Source organism: Papio anubis, chromosome 19 (assembly GCF_008728515.1).
Source record: "Papio anubis isolate 15944 chromosome 19, Panubis1.0, whole genome shotgun sequence".
In the NCBI taxonomy this organism is placed as follows: domain Eukaryota; kingdom Metazoa; phylum Chordata; class Mammalia; order Primates; family Cercopithecidae; genus Papio; species Papio anubis.
The window spans coordinates 12593028-12611845 of NC_044994.1; the positions used below are offsets into that span (position 1 = coordinate 12593028).

Consider the following 18818-nt stretch of genomic DNA (forward strand, 5'->3'; position numbering starts at 1 on the left):
CGCGATCTCAGCTCACTGCAACCTCCGCCTCCTGGGTTCAGGCAATTCTCCTGCTTCAGCCTCCTGAGTAGCTGGGACTACAGATGCACACTACCACACCCAGCTAATTTTTATAATTTTAGTAGAGATGGTGTTTGGCCATGTTGGCCAGGCTGGTCTTGAACTCCTGCCCTTGAGTGATTCGCCCTCCTCAGCCTCCCAAAGTGCTGGGATTACAGGCATGAGCCACCACACCCGGCCTAGAGATGGCTTTATAATTTTAAAGTATAAGTATAAATTTAAAGTATAAATAAAATAAAGTATATAATATAGTGTATATATAGTATATATATAAAGTATAAAATAAAGTATAAATTTAAAGTATAAATAAAAATAAAGTATAAACTTTATTCAGCTAAATTTGGGCTTGAGTCATTTAGATCATCAGTATTTTAAGGTAAACAAGTCATTTCTGTAAGACTGATGATCTAAATGACTCAAGCCCAAATTTAGCTGAATAAAATGTTCTACTAAGGAGATGAGGTCCTGAGATTTGGGTCTTGAGAGCTATCTCTTCTCTAAGGGTTGGGTCTTGAGAGCTATCTCTTCTCTAAGGATTGGGTCTTGAGAGCTATCTCTTTAAGGACCTCATCTCATCCTCCCTGAATTGAGAAATGGTTTAGAGGATAAACTACTGAATGGGCAATCTTTTTATGGAGAAATAATGTGAGTAGTATTAGAGATAGAAGAGAAGGTCATTAAAGAGAAAACAGTAAGAGAAGAGCAAATTTAAAAAGATGGAAGACCATCGTGCCTTTTATGTGCATAGCTTGGTATTTGAACTGTAAATTCAAGGCATGAGAAAGTTAGGCTCTGGAGAAAGGATTCTAACACAGTAAGGTGAATTCAATACCCTGACCTTTGTCTTTGTCCCATGATATCGGATTTTGTCTTTTCCTAACTCAGTTCAGTCTCCCATCCATGCACAGAGAAGGGCACAAGAGAATGCACTTTCAATAGTGCCTGGGATTTCATATTTACTTTATACACAGAATATTAAACTTACCTTGAAAGATGTCACCTTGAAGAAGTTCCCACTGGCTGAATCTGGGACAATTTGAGCATCCAAATAAATATGATAGTAATGGCTTATGACTCATTGAATAAAATCCATGAGTCCATTCAGATAATGAACAATCGGCTGGGCACAGTAGCTCACGCCTGTAATCCCAGCACCTTGGGGCTGAAGCAGGAGGATCACTTAAGGCCAGGAGTTCAAGACCAGCCTGGGCAGCATAGAGAGACCCCCATCTGTACTTTTTAAAAATAAAAATAATAAAATAAAATTTTTTAAGGAGATAATAAACAACAAGGTCAAGCCCACCATTACAGCTGATTAAAATCTAATAAATATAAAAGGAATGATATCATCAGAAAATCACCATAACTGTCATAGCTACAATTAATTGAGGCAAGAGTCATCAAGGGATGCCCAAATTTTGGGACAGTAATAACCTCCTTACTTGGAAAATGAAATGGTAACTTCACAGTGGAGAAACCAAATGGACACTAAGTTACCCAAGTGGTAAAAGTTAACAACCCTAATAATAAAACAAATGACATAATCACTTATGTAGTATTTATGCCAAAAAAATGTATTACCTGAATCTAATCATGAAGGAACTGATGATCAGCCCAAATTGAGGGATGCTGTACAAATCAACTGGCCTGTACTCTTTTAAAATGCTAATAACATTTAAAGAAGAAGAAGAAAAATTACTCCAGGTAAAAAGAGACTAAAGAGGCATGACGACTAAATGCAATATGTGATCCCAGATGGGATACGGATTAGGGTCAAATAAAATACATTATAGGAAAAAACCATTTGATTGACATTTGATTATGGACTGGCCTTTAGATAACAGTATTCTATCAATGTTGTATTCCCTGAGTGTGATCATTGTACTATGGTTATGTAAGAAAATATCCTTGTTTTCAGGAACTATACACTGATGTATTTAGGGTAAAAAGAGCATGATATTTGCAACTTTATTCAAATGGTTCAGAAAAAAAGTACGTGTGTGTGTGTTCATATGTATATACATACATATACATATATACACATACATATACATATATATGTATGTATATATATAGAGAGAGAGAGAAGAGAGGAAAACACAGGTGTTTTTCCTACTATTCTTGAAACTCTTCAATGGGTTAGCAACTGTTTGTTTTTTTTAAACTTAACTTTTAGGTGGGTTGGTGGGTTACTATTGCTGCCTTTTAATTCTTGAGATGTGTCCCTGGATGGAAGACCTAAATATCTTTCTCTTTTTTTTTTTTTTTTTTTTTTTGAGACAGACTTTTGCTCTGTTGCCCAGGCTGGAGTGCAGTGGTGCCATCTCGGCTCACTGCAATCTCCGCCTTCTGGGTTCGAGTGATCCTCTCGCCTCAGCCTCTGGAGTAGGGACTACAGGCACACACCACCACACCTGGCTCATTTTTCTGTTTTCAATAGAGACAGGGTTTCACCAGGTTGGCCAGGCTGGTCTTGGTCCCAAAGTCCTGGGATTAGAGGCGTGAGCCATCACACCCAGCCCTCTTTTTCATTTCTAAAGTGCTGTTGTACTTTGCTTCCTAACCAGATTGGTCCAGAGAAGGGCGTGGTGCACCTGGCGACAGCGGCTGTCCTAAATGCGGTGTGGGACTTGTGGGCCAAGCAGGAGGGAAAGGTAACTCCTCTCACAAACGCTTAGGAGGCCCCTGGGAACTGCACCACACTGACTTTCCCTACGCACAGAGGAGAGACAGACACACTGCAGCCCCCAAAAGGAAATACAGAGAATTGCTTTGGTGTTTTTTTTTCCCCTGAGAGGTTTTGGCAGTAGGTAGGGAACTGCAGGAGGAGGAGAAAGAGGGGATGGGATGGCGGAAGGCGCAGGCGGCAGTAGAGGTGGGTGTAGGGACCCGGTGGCTGAGAGCCAGCATTTACTGCCAATGCATTTACTGTCAGGAAAAAAATGGGGACTTTACACATATGTGTTACAAATCCTTTCTTTTTTACTTCAAGCCTGTCTGGAAGTTACTTGTGGACATGGTGAGTAGGATCGTTAATGTTACAATTGTTTCTGTAAATGAAATGGACTTCATGAATGACATGCCTTTTGATGATCAGTAAATATATTCAGGACTATCTGTTGATCACTATGGTGATGATAAAGCAAAAAGCCAATAAAACATGACATTCCTTTTCTGATATCTGATGTAACGGATAGCTGTGCTCATGCAGGCAGTGTGGCACGAGGGGAAACAGTGAGGGGGTCTTGCCTCCCCCACCGTGCATCTGTAACACACGATGCCAGTTCTCTGAGCCTCCGTTGCCTGACTATGACAAGAGGATCATCCTAACTTCTCTAGGAACCTCACAAAATTAAAGATCAATGAGAAAAGCAACTCTTAAACTCTGAAAAGCAAGATGTGATGATATTATGAAGATATTATCCAGGCCAGGCGTGGTGGCTCAAGCCTGTAATCCCAGCACTTTGGAAGGCTGAAGGATGGCTTGAGCCCATGAGTTTCAGGCTGCAGTGAGCTATAATTGCACCACAGCACTCAGGTGACAGAGCAAGACCCTGTCTCAAAAAAAGAAAAAAGAAAAAATACTATCCAGTCACTTTGACACCAAGAGTAAGATGAGGCCATTGTAGCCTCTACTGTACAGTTCCAGCAGGGAAGGAGCTCAACACTGAGTTCTAAAGCTATGCACTTGACTGTTTTCTTTCTCCTTGACCTTTTCATAGCAGGGGTGAGCAACTGGATGCTGAGGCGGAAAAAACTGGGCAAATTAAAGGGGAATGAGCTTCAGACCTGTGCAGAGCTGGCTGTGAGTCCGGGTTTCACTGCTCACCAGCTGCATGACCTTGAGCATGTGACTTCCCCACTCTGAGCTGCGGTGGCCTCAGTGCAACACCTGGGTGGTGGTTAAAAACCTTGTGATCCACAAATGAAGGCCCTTGTTATTAGATGGCAAAAAATTAAGGAAAAACAAAGAACACCATGGCCTTGAAGAGTGTTGGGCAGGAGACTACTCCTCCTCTGGTGGAAAGTGGAGACAGGAGGCTGTCACATCGCCTCTCACATGGAGAGTAGCTTCGGGGCCATCCGTAGGGGAAGGACACAGAGCTCTTGAGCCCCCTTCCAGACTCAAGGCCGGCCTTTTACAGTGCTGGAGGAGGTAGCCACCAAAAGGGAATGATTTGCAGGCCACCAGAAATGTGTTTGAGGTCCCACCTGTGGACTCTCCGTTTTTGGATCCTGTTCCCTTTCAATGCCAGTACTCTCTTGTTTTCTTTATTGTTGTTGTTGTTGTTTGTTTGTTTGTTCGTTTGTTTTGAGATGGAGTTTCCTTTTTGTCACCCAGGCTGGAGTGCAGTGGCGTGATCTCAGCTCACTGCAACCTCCACCTCCCGGGTTCAAGCGATTCTCCTGCCTCAACCTCCTGAGTAGCTGGGATTACAGGCTTGTAATGCCACCATGCCCAGCTAATTGTATTTTTAGTAAAGATGGGGTTTCACCATATTGGTCAGGCTGGGCTCAAACTCCTGACCTCAGGTGATCCACCCGTCTCAGCCTCCCAAAGTGCTGGGATTACAGATGTGAACCACCACACCTGGCCCAGAACTCTTGGAAGTAGAATCTCAGGTTTGAAAGAGCTTTTAGGATTTTCGACAGTTATGGTAGAGTATCACTGGTCACTATAAGATGTTAGTGGGAATGGAACTACTGGCTGTTTTCCAACTGACTGTTCCGTCAGGGTGGGGAGAGGTCTCAGCACGAATCCCCAGCCTCGTAGCTCACCGTGGACAGCCCTGCGGTGTGAAGCTGATGTACAGTGATGCCAGGCATTCATCTCCCCGCTGAGCTCCTGCTGAGTGTTTGCCTGGGGCCATGCCCTCCTTCCAGGAAGCCATGTTAGCTGGAAAGAACAGGGTAGGGGCGGGTGGCAAGGGACCAGAGCGTCAGTGTCTGAGGGCTTTGTCGGGGCAGTGAGGAGCCACTAAAGGACTCTACACTTTGGAATGACAGAGTCGAACAATTTAACAAAGCCCTAAATGTCCCTGCCAGGAAAGAATGAGCCCCATGTATCACCATAAGCAACTTCTTAGAAACATAACCCACCCCTGTCATCCCAGCACTTTGGGAGGCCAAGGAGGGAGGATTGAAGCCAGGAGCTCAAGATCAACCTGGTCAACATAGTGAGACCCCATCTCTACAAAAATAAAAAAGCTAGGCATAGTGGCACACACCTGGAGTCCCAGCTCCTCAGTCCCAGGAGGCTGAGGCAGGAGGATCACATAAGCCCAGGAGACTAAGGCTGCAGTGAGCTATGATGGCATCACTGCACTCCAGCCTGGGCAACAGAGTGAGACCTTGTCTCTAAAAGAAGAATAATAAATAATTTTTTAAAACAAAATATAACCCACCTTAGAATTGATTCAGGCCTCTTCCCCTCCTATCACGTTGCCAGGATCCCAGGATGCTGGTGTCCTGCATAGATTTCAGGTACATCACTGATGTCCTGACTGAGGAGGATGCCCTAGGTGAGTTTGGAAGCTTTCTCAGGTACACAATGTGCACATACAGTAGTGGCATGCTTTGTTGCCTAAAATAGTGAGTGATGCTTTTTATTTCTTCCAGAAATACTGCAGAAAGGTCAAGTTGCTAAAAAAGAAAGAGGTGGGTTATAAGAAATTTTTCTTCATTGTTTTTGCTAACATTGTCCACTTTTGAGTGCCCCTGTCCTTTTGGGGGACACATTGTCCTCCCAAATGCCCCGTGCTGAGTAGCTAGGCCCTCAAATCAACATTCAGGTCTGCATGGTGAAGCCTCCTGAGTATGACCTCTGACTGCAGAGTTTGCTTCAGCCACTGCTGAAAGGAAGTTTGGCTTTAGGATTACACTGTAGGGAGGTCCCTTGGGGAGCAGGGCAGTCTGTGAGGGTATCGTGACCACCTGGGTTTCACATCCTAGTAATTTGTGGCTGGGTGTGTGTAAAAGGCCAGGTCAGAACAGCTGGACTCTCCAGGGGAAACAGCTTAGCTACAGGCACTTCCAATTCTGAAGGGCAAAGTGTTGACGGTGCTGTGTTTTCACAGAGAAGCAAATGCTGGCACAAGGCTACCCTGCTTACACCACCTCGTGCGCCTGGCTGGGGTACTCAGATGACACGTTGAAGCAGGTGGGCATTTTAACCTGGCTTTGTAAACAGGCTGAATGGGGAGAAACCAACCTGTTTTTCCTTCTGTGCTCACACCACTACTCTGAATACCTCACTTCTGACACCAGACCTGTATGGTTTTCCTTCTCACGCCAACCAGTTTTCCGCTTCTTTGTGGACACCAAGTGGGTGTCCTGCTATTTTACTCAATTGTGACACCATCTCCCTGGAGCTAGCCTCAGACCCCGCAGGTTAAGGGCTCAGTCTTGGAGGACTGGCCCATGGCAGATGCCAATCACAAGCCCACGTTGTCATCTGTGCTTCTGACTGGCTTTACCTCCGATTAGAGGTTCCCACAAACCCCGCTTTGAGTTCAGTCATTTGGTGGAATGGCTCATGGAATTCAGGGAAACACTACTTATGTTTACTCATTTATTATAAAGGATACAACTTAAGAACAGCCAAACTGAAGAGACACGTAGGGCAAGGTGTGAGGAGTGGGTGCAGAGCTTCCATGTCCCCTCCAGATGAGCCACGCCCCCACCACCTCCACGTGTTCACCAACCTGGAAGCTCTCTGAACCCTGTCCCTTGGGGGTTTTATGGAGGCTTCAGTATTTAAGTGTGATTCAGTATTTGGCCATTGGCCATCAATTCAACCTTTAGCCCCCTCCCCTCCCCAGAGATCTGGGAATAGGCTAAAGTTTCCAACCCACAATCATGCCTTTCAGGTCTTTCTTGTCCCCAGCCCCATCCTGAAGCTACATAGGGGACCTCAGCAGGGCTCATTCACATACAAAAGACACTTCTGTCACTTAGGAGATGCCAAGGGTTTTAGGGGCTGTGTGCTAGGAAATAGGGGAGCAGCAATGGGGGCAGAGACCAAATATATATTCCTTCTCATGTCACATGGGCTTTAGATTCCAGCCTCTCCAGGAGAAATTTAATATTTTCTTGTTCACCTTTCTGAATCATTTTGGCTGAGGGCGGTGGCTCATGCCTATAATACCAGCATTTTGGGAGGCTAAGGTGGGTGGATCACCTGAGGTCAGAAGTTCGAAACCAGCCTGGCCAACATGGCGAAACCCTGTCTCTACTAAAAATACAAAAAATTAGCTGGGCGTGGTAACGTGCATCTGTAATCCCAGCTACTCAGGAGGCTGAGGCAGGAGAATCACTTGAACCTGGGAGGCGGTGGTTACAATGAGCCGAGATCACACCACTGCACTCCAACCTGGGCGACAGAGCAAGACTCCATCTCAAAAAACAACAAAAAAAATTATTTTTTCTCGTTCTGAAAGTACACAAGCAAATGCAAAGTCATTCACCTTTTGGACCCTGGGACTCTGTGACTTAGTGAATCACCTTGGGCTCTGGAAGGTGACAGCCTAGGGTATGATTCCCAGGCAGCACCAGCGGCAGACCCACTGCAAGATGGAGAAATAATGCCTATTTCATGCGGTGGTTTTGAGGATTCAGATACATGCTGTAAGTTGTGTCATGCTCAAGGCCTCCTGACTGGCACACGGCATGCAGTCGGCATGTGGTTGATTTATTACTGTTTCTCCTTACGCTGTGCCCACTTTTAGAGAGTGAGGAAAGAGAGGCTGGCTTCTGCACGTTACTCTTACGTCGTTCTGTGGATGCCACAGAATATTCTAGCTTTAAAAAGAGAAAGATCAATGCTATATTCTCCTTCCAGGAAGGTTGTGACCATTAAAAAAATGGTTCCCATAGAGATGAGGAAAGAAAGTCACCCTACAAGTAAAAAGTGATCTCTGTCAACCAAGCTGTTTCTGCTGTTAATTTCAACAACACATGAGTGTTACTCTGGTCTATGCTATAACCGTAGTGCTTGTGAAATGGATCAGCAATGACTGATGTCCTGGTCAGACCAAGGGGCTCTCTCCAGTGTATGACCCTGTGCTCCTTTCCCACAGCTCTGTGCCCAGGCGCTGAAGGACGGCTGGACCAGGTGAGTGTGATGATGGACCTGACTTGCCCAGTTGGTGGCAGGAGAGACTCAGGCAGTGGAGGGGAGCCAAGGAGTAAAAGGCACCCACGGGCTAGGATCACTGTGGCTCATAGGGATGCATAAGAGAAGTTTCCCCTTAGGCCAGGCTCTTTCTCTAAAGGCAGGATATGTGTCCTCATTAGAATTCTAGGACATCAGAGTGGAAAGAGGCTTGGGAGATTGTTGATTTCAGGCACTAACCCAGAATAGAAATCCAGTCTTTTCCATCAGTAAATAGCGTTGATTCAGCTTCTGCATGAACACCTCCAGAGGCAGCGAGCTTAACTTGGTTAGGCACTTTCCATTCTTTGAGGGCTCTAAGTATTAGGCAGGTCTTTTCTTCTCTTTTGAGACGAAGTTTCACTCTCGTCACCCAGGCTGGAGTGAGTGGCGCAGTCTCTGCTCACTGCAACCTCCACCTCCCAGGTTCAAGCCATTCTTCTGCCTCAGCCTCCTGAGTAGCTGGGATTACAGGCACCCGCCACCACACGTGGCTAAATTTTGTATTTGTAATAGAGACAGGCTTTTGCCATGTTGATGAGGCTGGTCCTGAACCCCTGACCTCAGGTGATCCGCCTGCCTCAGCCTCCCAGTGCTGGGATTACAGGCGTGAGCCACCGCACCCAGCCAGGTGGGTCTTTAATGTCAGGAACCCTTTGCTTCCATGTAATTTCCAGCCAGAGGTCCCAGTTCCAAGAGCCAGGCTGTTCCTCTTCCACTTGAGTGACAACCCTCCTCTCCCTCTAGGCCACCTCCTTTCCACACTGCTCATCTGCACTTCTCCCTTCTGACTCTTGCCTGTGCAGGTAAAGACCTCTGGCCATCCTAAGACCTTCTCTGGATGAGCCTCAATGGTTGATGACCCTGCATCCTGACACAGGGCAGGATACAGAGGGACCATCATCTCTCTTGACCCAGTCACTGTGCGTCCCTCAGCGCAGCTCATGGTGGCACTTTTTGCCTGTGACATGTCACCAGGCTTCCTATCTGACTTGCAGCCACCCTGGTCCCTGAGCCTCCTGCTACTCAGTGTATCCTGTGGAGCAGGAGCTCCAGCATCACCTGGGAGCTCGTCAGAAATGCAGCCTGGGCCTCTCCCCAGACCCGCTGCATGGGAATCTGCATTGGAACAAGAGCCCCGAGTGATTCCTGTGCACACTTAAGTTGGAGAGGCACTGAATTCTTGTTAATGCCTCAGCTAAATAAAGGGTTGAGGAGTGAGAGCTTGAAGGAGGCAGCATGAAGCCATGGAAAGAGACAGTGGCATCTGATGGAACTGAAATCACATCTTGCCTTTTCCCCTCACCCCCTGCAAGTACTTGCTGTGTGGTCATGAGTAAATTGCTCAGCCTCTCTGAACTTCATTTTCTGTCTATCAGTAGAAATAATATGAGCTTGGGTCCTCCTCAAAGTTGCCATATCTCAGAAGGACCAGCACAGGGCAGGATTCAGAGCAGCTGCTGTAAGTGCTGGCTGCTTGCCCTCCCTCTACATACCCGGGGGAGGCTGCAGCAACGTATCTGGTAAGGCAGAGAAGGCTGTGGGGAGATTTAAAGGGCCTCTTCTCAGCACAGGAAGCCTGGCACCCAGAGCCTAAGGCCAGCCACCCTCTCTGGAGCATCACGGATCATGTAGTTGAAGCCCCTAGCTGGTACAGAAGAGAACGGCAGGTGCCTGAGAGTGTGCGGCAGGCACTCTGCAAGCTGAGGCTCTTTGCAAAGCAGCAGGAGGACCTCAGCCAGGGAGGTGCACAAGGAGGATAGGCTGGCATTCAAGGGGGCAGATGCTGGCCTCCTCATGGTGGTGTCCCCTCCTTCACCTGCCAGTGCCCACACTGAAGCCAGCAACACACCCTTCTGACAGCAGCGTCACGGGGTGTGGACGTAGAGGCCCGTGTCTCAAGAGAATAGCTGAACATCCACACAGATTAAGGAGCTCCCTATAAGTGTCTGGATGTGGTGTAAAGGAGACCTCTGCATGCAGGATCCAGCTGCACTTTGCTATTCCCTAGTTACATGACCTCATCATTTTCCCTGCCGGAACCTCAGGCCCCTGCACTGCAGGGGACAGACCATCCCTGTGGCCTTCCTCTCACTGAGTTAATTCAAGACAGAGTTCTCCTTTGTAAACCAGACCCTTCCCATTCAGGCTATCAGAGGGTAGCTCAGCACCCCTTGTCAGCCCCGCTCTCCTTTTCAGTTCTCACTGTGGCTTTTTTGTTCTTAATTCCTTTTCATGGCACAGCAAAAACTGAGTTAATTGTATTAAAGACCTGACTTCGGCTGGGCGCAGTGGCTCACGCCTGTAATCCCAGCACTTTGGGAGGTCGAGACGGGCGGATCACGAGGTCAGGAGATCGAGACCATCCTGGCTAACACGGGGAAACCCTGTCTCTACTAAAAATACAAAAATTAGCAGGGCGTGGTGGCGGGCGCCTGTAGTCCCAGCTACACAGGGGGCTGAGGCAGGAGAATGGCGTGAACCCGGGAGGCGGAGCTTGCAGTGAGTGGAGATCGTGCCACTGTACTCCAGCCTGGGCAACAGAGAGAGACTCCGTCTCAAAAAAAAAAAAAAAAAGACCTGACTTCTCTGTCTAGCCTCTTAACTCCAGGTCAGTAGATAATTGAGAGTCATTGCCCTGATACTGAATGAAGAGATAAAGTTCACAGATTTATTTCAAGTGACTTATCTGAAGATGAGGAAAGAGCAAGAGGTTACTAGAAAACATGGTCTGTGAACTATTGACAGAAAGACGGTCACTTCTGCAGAAACTCCAGGTGCCCTTGCCAAGTCCAGGTACAGGTCTAAACTAGCAAACCAAATACATTTTCTAGGTTTAAAGTAAAGGTGGGTGCTGATCTCCAGGATGACGTGCGAAGATGCCAAATCATCAGAGACATGATTGGACCAGAGAAGACTTTGGTAAATATCCTCTCACACCACTGAAAAGCAGCGGCCTTTGTCCAGGGCTAAATGCAACTCGTTTCAAGATTAAAGAACATTGGGAATTTAAAAACGTAATTGTCAGAGGAAGTACAGTTCTATAGTCTTGCAGTAGGCAAACTCAAAAAAAAAAAAAAAAGCAAAGGGACTAATAGTTTTACATTTTTTAATTCTGCAGAACTAGTTAAGTAAGTTTGGGGTTAAGGATCCTTTCTTGCTAACACAGATGCACCTGAGCAAAGTTTTCCCATTGGTGCTCTCGTGTGTCAATCATTTAATCTCCCCTCCCAGCTCCTCAGGTAGGAGGGTGTCCGGGCCATTACTGAAGAAATGTTGGAACTTCACTGAGATAAATGTAAGGATCAGTCATTTCTGATTTGTATTTTTATAAACCAGTTCTTATGTGTAAAATATTTTCATAAAAGAAAGTCACAGTAAGATGTTTTTATGAGGCTTCAGAGGCTTTTTTGCATAAGTTAAAATAGAAATTTTGAGTTCTTGGCCGGGCGCGGTGGCTCAAGCCTGTAATCCCAGCACTTTGGGAGGCCGAGATGGGTGGATCACGAGGTCAGGAGATCGAGACCATCCTGGCTAACACAGTGAAACCCCGTCTCTACTAAAAAATACAAAACACTAGCCGGGTGAGGTGGCGGGCGCCTGTAGTCCCAGCTACTTGGGAGGCTGAGGCAGGAGAATGGTGTGAACCCGGGAGGCGGAGCTTGCAGTGAGCTGAGATCCGGCCACTGCACTCCAGCCTGGGCGACAGAGCAAGACTCCGTCTCAAAAAAAAAAGAAAAAGAAAATTTGAGTTCTTGACCCAGGATCACTATTTATACATGAATTAATGCTGTTTTTTTAAATGAGGTCATCTTTATCCAAATAACTTATGATAAAAATTGATTCTGGGCTGGCCAGATGCTGTGGCTCATGCCTGTAATCCTAGCACTTTCGGATGCCTAGGTGAGCGGACTGCCGGAGCTCAGGAGTACGAGATCAGCCGGGCAACATGGAAAAACCCCATCTGTACCAAAAAATACAAGAGAAAAAAGTTGGTTCTGGGCCAAACACAGTGGCTCATGCCTATAATCCTGACACTTTGGGAGGCTAAAGCAGGTGGATCACTGGAGGCCAGGTGGATCACTGGAGGACTGGAGACCAGCCTGGTCTACATAGTGAGACTCCATCTCTAAAAGAAGAAAAAAAATTAACCGGGTGTGGTGGTGCATGTCTGTAATCCCTCCTACTTTGAAAGATGAGGCAAGAGGATCACTGAGCTCAGGAGTTGGAGGCTGCAGTGAACTACAATAATACCACTGCACTCCAGCATGGGCAACAGGGTGAGATCTAGTATCTTAAAAAAAAAAAATTCATTCTAGGCATACTGTCCTCTGGTTTTCATAGTGTCCTGGGAGGGAGCTCTTATCACTTAGCACATTCTATGGAGATATCCGTTTCTCCAAGCATGATAAGATCAGGGATGAGGGGCTGTCCCTTAAGCTGGGCACAGCCAGCACCTGGCTTCCAAGAAGGATAGTGGTACACAGAAAGCCAGGGCCTAGGAGGGAGAGGACTGGACTTGAACTCACCATTCACTTGACTTATTGTTCTTAAGCAAGTTATTTAATTTCTCTGCATGACAGTTTTATTATTTGTAAAATGGGTTAATATGAACTGCCTCATGGGGTTATTATTTTTTGAGGTAGGGTCTCAGTCACCTAGGCTAGAGTACAGTGGCATGATCACAGCTCACTGCAACCTTGACCTCCCCTGGCTCAGGGGATCCTCCCATCTCAGCCCCCTGAGTAGCTGGGACTACAAGTGAGAACCACCACACCCAGCTAATTTTTGTATTTTTTGTAGAGACAGGGTTTTGCTATGTTGCCCAGGCTGGTCTTGAACTCCTGGGCTCAAGAAATCCACAGGCTCGGCTGGGCGCGGTGGCTCACGCCTGTAATCCCAGCACTTTGGGAGGCCGAGGCGGGTGGATCACGAGGTCAGAAGATCGAGACCATCCTGGCTAACATGGTGAAACCCCGTCTCTACTAAAAATACAAAAAAATTAGCCGGGCGTGATGTAGTCCCAGCTACTCAGGAGGCTGAGGCAGGAGAATGGCGTGAACCTGGGAGGTGGAGGTTGCAGTGAGCCGAGATCACGCCACTGCACTCCAGCCTGGGCAACACAGCAAGACTCCGTCTCAAAAAAAAAAAAGAAAAAGAAAAAGAAAAAAGAAAATAAATCCATGGGATTCAGCCTCCCAAAGTGTTGAGATTACAGGCATGAGCCACCATGCCCGGCCCATTATTATAAATATTAAATGGAACAAAATCCATAAAGTGCCTAGTGGAGAAGGTGTGCCATTATGGAAGAGTTTAGGCTGTTTATTATTGTGCCAGACACATAGTGAGCAATAGTCAATAAATGACCGTTGAACAAACTTAATGTTGATTGTGCATGATTCAGAATGTGACAAAATGGTTTCTACAAACAGAACCAACACTGTAAGACACATGTATTTGGGTGGCATCTAAATGGAGATTGGACCAGAGCCCAGGGCCAGCGAGCATTTCTCATGGCCCAGCCCAGAGCACTGCTGGACCTCCCAGCGGCTCCTCGAGCAATTCACAGCTCCTCCTAAAGACTGTACCTGGAGCCAGAGTCCCCGTCTCAGTGGCTGCTCTCGGACTCTTTTTGTTAGGGCTGTGTGCTGGGCCTCAGCGGAGGTGTTAGGGGGTCTCACTCGGCTGTTGGTGGCACTGAGTGACAGCATTTCTTCCCTGGGAGCCACAGCCCTGCCACGAGGTTGGCTCAGAGCAGACCTCCCTGTGAAGAGTCTCTTTTTGCAGATGATGGATGCCAACCAGCGCTGGGATGTCCCTGAGGCAGTGGAGTGGATGTCCAAGCTGGCCAAGTTCAAGCCATTGTGGATTGAGGAGCCAACCTCCCCTGATGACATTCTGGGGCATGCTGCCATCTCCAAGGTAGGAAAACGGCGGCTGCTGCTGGGGCACCTTATTTTTTGTTTAGTTTCCCAGAGTGCTGGGGACGGATCCTAAAATTTCTTCACTTGTTCCCTCTTGCATTTATTTCCTGATGAAGTAGCTGAAATAATTGTAGTGTGTGACAAATACTTTCTGAGGAATCATTCCACAACAGGAATCTCAGCTGATGAGCCCCCGGGAAACAAGACTTTTCACCTTGGGTCCCACTTGCTTTTTCCTCCTTAGGGCTCTTGCAGGGTGGCTGTGCCCTGCTGAATGCCAGCTGGCCTAGCACCAACCTGATCTCTGCCCAACTGAGCATCGCCCAGGAAGCTGCTCTGGGCTTTAACCCTCCCAGGTTTTGCTTACAGGAGGGAGGCCATCCCCTTAGGAGCATCTGAGGAAGGAGAAGCTGCACAGCCTGCAGGTCCAGGCGGGGGCAGTGGAGATGCCCCAGGGAGTACAGGGCACACGCTGGGGAGCTGTCAGACAGGCTTCCACGTGGGGCTGGATTATGGGGTCTGTCCACTCAGAGGATGCAGCCAGTCAGGGAAAGCCACTGCAGCTTTTCCAATGAAAGAACGGCATAGTGGCCGGACATAGTGGCTCACACCTGTAACCTCAGCACTTCGGGAGACCGAGGTGGGTGGATCACCTGAGGTCAGGAGTTCAAGACCAGCCTGGCCAACATGGTGAAATCCCATCTCTACTAAAAATACAAAAATTAGCTGGTTTCGATCTCCTGACCTCATGATCCGCCTGCCTGTAATCCCAGCTACTCGGAGAGGCTGAGGCAGGAGAATGATGTGAGTCCGGGAGGCGGAGCTTGCAGTGAGCCGAGATTGTGCCACTGCACTCCAGCCTGGGCAACAGAGCAAGACTCCGTCTCAAAAAAAAAAAAAAATTAGCTGGGTACAGTGGTGTGTGCCTGTAATCCCAGCTACTCAGGAGGCTGAGGCAGGAGAATGGCTTGAGCATGGGAGGTAGAGGTTGCCACGAGCTGAGATTGCACCATTGCACTCCAGCCTGGGTGACAGAGCAACACTCTGTCTCAAAAAAAAAAAAAAAAAATAGCATAGTGACAGCTGGAGCACAGATGATGTGACTGGTGGCTACATGTAGAGTCCATTGAGACAGAGGGTGTGTGGGAGGTGAGGAATGGGCAGGGAGAAGCCCAGGCAAGGATGGGGGTGAGGAGGCTTTTCCAGGCATCTGGGAGACATAAAGGGAGAGGGCAGCTTGAATAGAGCAGATTCAGGAAATATTGAAAAGGAAGAAAAACATTTGGCCCCTAGTCTGACATATATGCTTAAAATGGTAGAACAAATAAGTCAAATGGCCTTTCTTCCTCCCCCGTCCTCCGTTTCTCCCTTTCTCTTCTCTTTTGAGATAAAGAACCAAGGGTACTTAAATTAGAAATTTTAAGAAGCATAAAATGTTAGCTTGAAACGGTGCCTTAGAGACCATCTGCTCAAACTAAGACCTTCTGCAGATGAGAAGGCCGAGGCCTTGGGTGGCACAGGCGGGGCTTGCCCAAGGCCACACATCCCATGAGACTCAGGGCCAGCACTGGAATCAGGGATACTTGGCTGCTGAATGAAGGGATTTTTCTGCTGAGTAGTTGGCTTAGTCTGATTCAGATGCCTCCTCTGGCTCTGGGATCAGTGGTGTTCCAACCCAGGCTCTACCACTTTCTAGCTTTGTGATCCAGGAACAGTTCAAACCCGGCACACCTGTTTTCTCATTTTCTATAAAATGGGGATAACGATGGCTTCTCTCCTATGGGATTGAGACCAGGAATCATTGAAGACAGTGTTTTGCACAGCGCCTGGCAGGTACTCAGAGCTCCAAAAATGTGAGCTATTAGTGTGATTGCTATTATCCTAAACAAAGGGAAGGGAAACCAGGGAGAAACCAAGGATGCCTTCGCAGAGTAGCTGTGGAGTCGCAGTCCCAGTAGAGGATGGATGGACTGCCCAGAGGCCAGGTGGCAGGTGAGTGAGGTAGTGTTCAGGGACCAGGTGAGAGGACAGAGAGCAGCAGGGCTGTGTTCAGGTGCAGAGTCCAGTACCTCAGCAGGTGAGGAGTCTACCAGGTGAGCAGTGGTCTCAGCCTAATCTGCAGATTGAGGTCTAAGGCCACCCACTGAGCTGGAAGGAAGAGGAATTTTTTTTTTTTTAGTTTTTTTTCACGGATTTTTCCTGCCTTAAGGAAGAGGATTTTGGAATCAACAAAGACACGAGGCCAGGTGTAGTGGCTCACATCTGTAATCCCAACACTTTGGGAAGCTGAGACGGGAGGATCATCTGAGGTCAGGAGTTTGAGACCAGACTGGCCAACATGGCAAAACCCCAACTCTATTAAAAATACAAAAATTAGCCAGCATGGTGGCGTGCACCTGTAATCCCAGCTACTTGGGAGGCTGAGGCACGAGAATCTCTTCAGCCTGGGAGGCAGACATTGCAGTGAGCCAGGATCATGCCACTGCACTCCAGCTTGGGTGACAGAGCAAGACTTGGTCTCAAAAAAAAAAAAAAAAAAAAAAAAAAGATATGAGAGGGTTCTAGAAGGAGGTTTCTCAGGGAGGCAAGAAGAAGGGAAATGACAGAGTGATGACCCACAGGAAGGAGTCGGCCAAAAGTTGGACCCTGTGAGTTCACAATGAGCCAGTCCAAGTGGCCCTGTCCTTATGCCACTGCGCAGGCTGCAGAAGGAGGTGCCGTCCATGTTGGGAGGAGCGCAGCTGGAGCATGGGCCAGGACACTGCAGAAGGACATCTGCAGAGCCCTGGTCAGGAACAGGGCTGGTGGTGGCAGCTCAGCAGGGCTCACCTTCTCCTCTGCAGATGCAGAGCCCTCCTGAATGCATGTGTTCCCCTGGACATCCTTTGCCAGTCTTGAGTCTTCACATGGCTCAACAGCAGGGCCGTTTCCTCCTTCAACTATAAATGTTTTTAAACATTAGGAGTTGCAGTTCAAAACTTAGGAAAATAACACCAGGCTGCCTTCTATTTTATAGGCACTCGTCCCATTAGGAATTGGCATTGCCACAGGAGAACAGGTGAGTGACGCCCCCAACAGGTGAGTGACATCCCCTTGGGGTCAGTACACGCTGACCAGCGACCAAGGACACAGTCGTGTGTTAGGCTCCATCACCTGCTGTACTTTCAGTTGGGAAATTTTCATCATCTTAGAAACTGGGTCATTTTATCAGAGTCTAGTCAGATACAGAAAAAGTTTGTGGCTATTTCTCCAATTTATATGACTAAGATCAGTTATGTTTTTCAAAGGGTCTAATTGAAGTTGACAAGGCAGCAATTTAAAGTTGCTATTGCAAGGGCAGAAAATGGTGTTAAGAAAGCCAGCTTTCAAATTGAATAAACATGACTGCGTTCACTTTTTGAGCTTATAAATGAAGCCCAAGTGCCTGCCAAAACCTGCTGCAGTCAGCCCACGAGCAGAGCAGCGTGAGGAGCAGAGTCTCTGTTTTCCCGGCAAAAGGAGCAATACTGCTCTGCCACGGTTCCGCGTTGTCGTCTGTGCCACCTGCTCATCACTGTCACCGTATTTCATCCTGATGCTTCAGTTCATCTCCCACTTATCAGTCGCTGTGACAGTCATTCCCTCATAAATGGCGAGCCAGTGTGATTTTACCCTGACTCACACTGTTGCATTAGCAGATTTGTAAAGAAGTGAGCACAAGGTCCCTGCCCACACTAGAAAAACGTGCCTCATGCCCGGCGAGAACAAAGACAAAATACAGTCTGGGCTTCCCGAAGGCCACTGATGAGTAATGATTGGCATAGAGGGGCCGTGTTGCCAGGTTTTAGAGATCCTGAGGGCCAAGGCTGACTCTTCTGTTGGTGTTATGTTCAATTCTATTTCCAGTGCCACAATAGAGTGATATTTAAGCAACTCCTACAGGCGAAGGCCCTGCAGTTCCTCCAGATTGACAGTTGCAGACTGGGCAGTGTCAATGAGAACCTCTCAGTATTGCTGATGGCCAAAAAGTTTGAAAGTAAGGGTGCTGCAGTGGCTGCAGACCAGACCTTCATTTCCCCACTAATCAGACACCTCCCTTGATGGCTTGCAGTTCACACGTGGAGTCTCTAGTTTGCCATTTTGATTTCTTCTAACTCATTTAGCCTTAATCCGGGAATTATTGATTTTCATCTTGGAATTTCATCCCTAAATATTAATGAATGATTTAATCACCTGTGGGCAATAAGAAAAACCAGAAAGTTCCCTTTCACCCCTTCCTCTCCCTGCCCTACTCTTGGTATTAAATAGAAACAATTTCCTTTTAGTTCCTGTTTGCCCCCATGCTGGTGGAGTTGGCCTCTGTGAACTGGTGCAGCACTTGATTATATTTGACTACATATCAGTCTCTGCAAGCCTTAAAAACAGGTCAGTAATGTGGGATTAATACTTTCTGCTTCAGTAGGGTCCCTCAGTCTAGGCCAGAGCTTGTAAATTCTGCCTTCATGACCAAAAAACACTAAGACCTTGTCCACTGGCCCGTCCTGTAACTCTCAGGCGGAGTGGGTTCTGCTTCCACTTCTCCACACAGGGCAGTAACAGCAGAGACCCACCAACGAACAGTCATTTTGCCTCCTAGGATAGGGTCTGGTAGCTGACTCACTTTACTTTTTAAGTACATTGAGAGTGAGGCTTGCAACCACACT

At 47.4% G+C, this 18818-nt stretch overlaps 1 protein-coding gene across 4 annotated transcripts in view; it reads left to right on the forward strand.

Annotated features, from left to right (window-relative positions):
• The window catches only part of ENOSF1 (enolase superfamily member 1), a 39043-nt gene that overhangs the window by 16938 nt on the left and 3287 nt on the right, over positions 1-18818 (forward strand). For 2 of the 4 annotated variants that reach the window (XM_017951597.3, XM_031658733.1), the window contains 12 exons: positions 2628-2714; positions 3053-3079; positions 3786-3865; positions 5510-5582; positions 5680-5718; positions 6138-6220; positions 8139-8173; positions 11047-11134; positions 14000-14134; positions 17153-17194; positions 18022-18151; positions 18441-18540. In XM_017951597.3, coding sequence (XP_017807086.3) covers positions 2628-2714; positions 3053-3079; positions 3786-3865; positions 5510-5582; positions 5680-5718; positions 6138-6220; positions 8139-8173; positions 11047-11134; positions 14000-14134; positions 17153-17194; positions 18022-18151; positions 18441-18540 — 919 coding nt within the window. The remainder of the gene's footprint in view (positions 1-2627; positions 2715-3052; positions 3080-3785; positions 3866-5509; positions 5583-5679; positions 5719-6137; positions 6221-8138; positions 8174-11046; positions 11135-13999; positions 14135-17152; positions 17195-18021; positions 18152-18440; positions 18541-18818) is intronic. The other 2 variants (XM_009192490.3, XM_031658732.1) reach the window with 1 other exon arrangement.